This window comes from Dendropsophus ebraccatus, chromosome 2 (assembly GCF_027789765.1).
Source record: "Dendropsophus ebraccatus isolate aDenEbr1 chromosome 2, aDenEbr1.pat, whole genome shotgun sequence".
Lineage (NCBI taxonomy): Eukaryota > Metazoa > Chordata > Amphibia > Anura > Hylidae > Dendropsophus > Dendropsophus ebraccatus.
The window spans coordinates 16,249,410-16,255,409 of NC_091455.1; the positions used below are offsets into that span (position 1 = coordinate 16,249,410).

At 38.8% G+C, this 6,000-nt stretch overlaps 1 protein-coding gene across 1 annotated transcript in view; it reads left to right on the forward strand.

Annotated features, from left to right (window-relative positions):
* HHLA1 (HHLA1 neighbor of OC90) overlaps positions 1 to 6,000 on the forward strand; it is a 30,724-nt gene that overhangs the window by 23,561 nt on the left and 1,163 nt on the right. The window contains exons 12-13 of the mRNA XM_069959620.1: positions 1,465 to 1,612; positions 3,336 to 3,418. Of these exons, the coding sequence (XP_069815721.1) occupies positions 1,465 to 1,612; positions 3,336 to 3,418 (231 nt within the window). The remainder of the gene's footprint in view (positions 1 to 1,464; positions 1,613 to 3,335; positions 3,419 to 6,000) is intronic.

Sequence of the window (6,000 nt, forward strand, 5' to 3'; positions counted from 1 at the left end):
ATCCTGTACCCCAAGTGTCACTATCCTGTACCCCAAGTATTAGCGTGTTATTATCCTGTACCCCAAGTGTCAGCCTGTCATTATCCTGTACCCCAAGTGTCACTATCCTGCACCCCAAGTGTCAGCATGTAATTATCCTGTACCCCAAGTGTCACTATCCTGCACCCAAAGTATCAACATGTAACTATCCTGCACCCCAAGTGTCACTATCCTGCACCCAAGTGTCACTATCCTGTACCCCAAGTGTCACTATCCTGCACCCCAAGTGTCACTATCCTGTACCCAAAGTATCAGCGTGTTATTATCCTGTACCCCAGTGTCAGCATGTAACTATGCTGCACCCCAAGTGTCACTATCCTGTACCCCAAGTGTCATTATCCTGTACCCCAAGTGTCACTATCCTGCACCCCAAGTGTCACTATCCTGTACCCAAAGTATCAGCGTGTTATTATCCTGTACCCCGTGTCAGCATGTAACTATGCTGCACCCCAAGTGTCACTATCCTGTACCGCATGTGTCACTATCCTGTACCGCATGTGTCACTATCCTGTACCGCATGTGTCACTATCCTGCACCCCAAGTGTCACTATGCTGCACCCCAAGTGTCACTATCCTGTACCGCATGTGTCACTATCCTGTACCGCATGTGTCACTATCCTGCACCCCAAGTGTCACTATCCTGCACCCCAAGTGTCACTATCCTGTACCCCAAGTGTCACTATCCTGTACCCCAAGTATCACTATCCTGCACCCCAAGTGTCACTATCCTGTACCCCAAGTATTACTATCCTGCACCCCAAGTGTCACTATCCTGTACCCCAAGTGTCACTATCCTGCACCCCAAGTGTCACTATCCTGTACCCCAAGTGTCACTATCCTGTACCCCAAGTATCACTATCCTGTACCCCAAGTGTCACTATCCTGCACCCCAAGCATCAGTGATCTCTACCACACATTTCAGTCTATTTATATGACAGTTTAATGTTTTTGCATTGTTTGTTTTTTGGGCTCAAACCCAACTAAGAACGGCATCTAACTGAAGTGTATGGGGGAGATTTATGAGAGGGTGTAAATATACACCTGGTGTATAGTGCCCACAGCAACCAATCACAGCTCAGCTTCCAGCTCTGGTAAAATATAAGAGGAGCTGTGATTGGTTGCTTTGGGCAGTTTACACCAGGTGTATATTTACACCCTTTCATAAATCTCCCCTATGTGTTCTCCTCTGGGATCTCCACCTTCCTCCCACACCCCATAGACATATCATTAGGTTAGCTTTAAGCAAATAGTGACGATTTTTGTACAGCACTGTGGACTATGTTGGCGCCACAAGGAACATAAATAAGAAATGATCTCTCCTTTTGGGGGACATGTGCTATGATAGACGATAGAGACTGAATGTGAGCGAATGCATATCCTTGTTTTATTAATCCGCCCCCTATTGGTGAGCTGTGTCTTTTTTAGGATGTCGGCAAACAAAACTAGAGGTGACTCTTCCATCCATTACATCTGTGGTTCCTAAAGTATCCTCTTGCATCATGGAACTCTGTAGATTTTACCAGCATTGTCTGTGTACTAATCAGGAACTGTATTCAAGATACAAGAAGCAGAGGTATAGAAGCTGCGTCTTACATTCTGCTATACTGCTGTGTCTGGGTCCGAGGGTTCTATATGGACAATACTCCCCTATTTAGCCAGTTAGGCTACTTATTCGACTACCTAGCTGGGGCAATACAGTCTTGAGTCTGCCACAATGCCATTTTCTTCCCCATGTAATTTAAAAGGAATCTGTCACTAGGTGTATGGTGCCTTAAATGAGGGCAGTATAAACTAGTGACAGAAATGCTGAACAGATCGGTGTATTACTGACATCATTCTGTTCAGCCGTTCTCCTAATATGCAGGAGAATAGGATTCTTGCCACACCCCTTCCCCTGCCCTCCAGCTGCTGATTGACAGGTAACTGACTATACACAGCATGGATAGATAACTACCAATGTGGGCAGAGTGGGCAGAGTTTTCTGCTTCTCATGAATATCCAGGACTAATGAGCTCATGCACATTATGGAGAGGACTACTAATTGTCCATGTTATTCAGGAGGATATCTCTGGTTCAGCTGCAGAGAACAATGTAAGTGATACATCATTCTGTTCAGCTTCTCTGTCACTAGTTTATGCTACCCTGAGATAGACTGAGAGAGTTTCTTTGAAAGAAATAATCAATCAAATATATATATATAAAAAAATATTAAAATGAAAAGAAAAAAAAACTAATGATATTTCCCATGTCACAATCTGCATAAGAAATAAGTTCTAAAACATAAGTTCTAAAAGTCTCTACTCACAACTGGATCTAAAATTCCCAACTGCAGGATGCAGGCATCTGATGTCCTGCAGCCACTTAGTCCTAGGCCTGATTTGAAGCCCCATAAGGTCCTAGGCCTGGTTTGAAGCCCTGTAAGGTCCTAGAGAGAGTCAAGCTATAGGGCTCTTGTACTACTTCTCCCTACAGGATGTGTATCTTCTTCCTTCCTCTCTTTCTCACTATTTAGCTCCATTGGGGACCAGAATAAAATAATTACCAGAACTGGGTTTTACATGGGAGCTGGATCATAGGGTCCTGCGAATGAAAAACAAAGTGTCCTGCAGCTCTTCTAGCTGCAACGTCGCATTCCCAGATGAGTGCAGTATAAAACATGAAAAGGCAACACATAGGACACATCAGTATAAAACACAAAGAAAATAAGACCAACAGGACAACACCCAACCAACAAGTCTTGCAGGGATCCCAATGGGACACTGCAGTGTCATGTCACCAGTGTAATTGGTTGGCCCCTCGTTTGACATGTCATCCTTATGGATCTCTAGGGTTATGTGCATGTAGAATTGTCAGTCACTGTAACAGAAAAGTAAGTGCATCCCTATTTTTCTGGCAAAACAGCAGAAACCATAGGTCAGTGGGGTCACTGGGATTAATTGGTATCCGCCATATGATGGATTCGACAATGTGCTATAGATTCTATTTTAAACAGAAACCACGGTAGAGGCCATAGCCGTATACAGTGTAGATTACTAATATATATATATATATATATATATATATATATATATATATATATATACTAATTACCATAACACTGAAAAAGTTAACTAAAACAACATAAATCTCATAAAAAGAAATTTATTATCAATTATAAAAAAAATTCCTAACTTTATTAATCCAAACAGAGGAATATTTTTTAAGTTTTTTCCCCCAATAATCTTAACTGAATATTACTAAATGCTAAAATGCTACTCAATACAGAAATCTTATAATCCTATTTACTGAATCTCCAGGCAATGTATACAGTTCTATTCCTGGTACCTGAAAAATGCCACTTACATCTGCGAAAAACTACAACGAAAGCCAAATAGACACAGTGAGTATTTATTTTTTATATCTAATGACCTCATAGCCAATAAGTGAAATCGATCAACACTCAATAACTGAACAATAAATGGATAGATAGATGAAGAGATAGATAGATAATAGATAGATAGATAGATAGATAGATAGGAGATAGATAGATAGATAATAGAAAGAAAGAAAGAAAGTAGATAGATAGATGATAGATAGATAGATAGATAGATAGATAGATAGATAGATAGGAGATAGATAGATAGATAGATAGATAGATAGATTGATAGATAGATAGATAGGAGATAGATAGATAGATAGATAGATAGATAGATAGATAGATAGATAGGAGATAGATAGATAGGAGATAGATAGATAGATAGATAGATAGATAGATAGATAGATAGATAATAGAAAGAAAGTAGATAGATAGATGATAGATAGATAGATAGATAATAGAAAGAAAGTAGATAGATAGATAGATAGATAGATAGATAGATAGGAGATAGATAGATAGATAGATAGGAGATAGATAGATAGATAGATAGATAGATAGATAGATAGATAGATAGATAGGAGATAGATAGATAGATAGATAGATAGATAGATAGGAGATAGATAGATAGATAGATAGGAGATAGATAGATAGATAGATAGATAGATAGATAGATAGATAGGAGATAGATAGATAGATAGATAGATAGGAGATAGATAGATAGGAGATAGATAGATAGATAGGAGATAGATAGATAGATAGATAGATAGATAGATAGATAGATAGATAGATAGATAGGAGATAGATAGATAGATAGATAGATAGATAGATAGATAGGAGATAGATAGATAGATAGATAGATAATAGAAAGAAAGTAGATAGATAGATAGATAGATAGATAGATAGATAGATAGATAGGAGATAGATAGATAGATAGATAGGAGATAGATAGATAGATAGATAGATAGGAGATAGATAGATAGATAGATAGATAGATAGGAGATAGATAGATAGGAGATAGATAGATAGATAGGAGATAGATAGATAGATAGATACATAGATAGATAGATAGATAGATAGATAGATAGATAGATAGGAGATAGATAGATAGATAGATAGGAGATAGATAGATAGATAGATAGATAGATAGATAGGAGATAGATAGATAGATAGATAGATAGATAGATAGATAGATAGGTAGGAGATAGATAGGAGATAGATAGATAATCAGCAAATTTAATTTCATCTCCTATAAATGAATGAGAATATAATATAATATATTCCGCTGTACGGTGGGATCACAGGATCTTGCCCTTATGTTATTGTGCTGATCTGTCATCCTCTGGTCTCCACGTACACAGTCCACTTCATTACACCAGAGGTTTTATATAACATCCCTTTAGCTCAGTGTTACAAAGTTCATACAGTATCAGAATTATCCGGATGTAAAACACCTCTCCCCGCACGCTACACTAACTCCACTAATGAACTGGCTTCCATTTCCCGTCCATGGTTGGTTGACTCCATTATGCCTCACAAGTGCCTGATATGTAATAGTTACCGTCAGACTGCAGGATATCTCCTCGGGATTGCAGTTTACCAGTAGACTTCAGATCAGGGACCAGTAGATCATAATGTGGATCCATCTGGTTGTTCCACTGGTCTCCCCATAGTACCGGATAACAGGTTGTAAGGGGGCCATCACCTCTCTATTACAGTGAGATTCTGTGAAATGTGAATAACCCAAAACAGAATGGAGTGAAAGCAATATATTTCTTTTTGCTTTTATGACATTCTAAAAAATGCTGTAGAGGTGTAACAATGCACAATAATTGTGTAAATATATATATATATTTTGTAAATATGTGTATTGCTATCAAAGAGTCACAGTTATTGTTGGTCGTTAAACAGCTAATCTGGATATAAAAAATATACATCGATGGGGGTAAAGTAAAAAATAAGTGATACTCACCTGCCCTGATCCCCTGCAGCTGTGATGCCAACTCTCTAGGTTACTTCCTGGTTACTGACCATCACTACAGGAACTGCCCTGATCAGCCAATCACTGACTGAGGCGGGGCACTGCTATGGCTTGTGATTGGCTAAGAAGGTAGGTTTCCGTGGGGACGATGTGTCATTACGGAGGTATCCAAGAGTACCGGGGAACAGGAGAGATCAGAGTAGGTGAGTATCATCTCTTTCTTTATTTTTACACTACCACCAGCCACATATACAATTTTTTTAGCCTATAGGGGAATTTAACAGTTCTTCAATCCCCCTATAGGCTATGGCCAAGTGGTAGACCTAACAAGACTAGAATTTGAGGACCACGGACCAAGGCTATTTTTGGACATACAAAACCACAGTAGGTATGGTCAAACCTTTTTCATATAAGATCTACCAGGTGATCAGAAAAGTCTATTATAAGCAGGGATTTCTTCTGCCCATAACCTTTGCAATTAAATAAGGCTAATGGGTTGCTTTAGCTTTTTTTTCTACTTTTACTTAACTTTTTGAAAAACCTTACTTTGCAAAGGTGCTCTATATCTTACGCACAGTTATCACAGTTAGTATATTTAATGCTGATGTCCCTAGTACAAAGGCGCAGT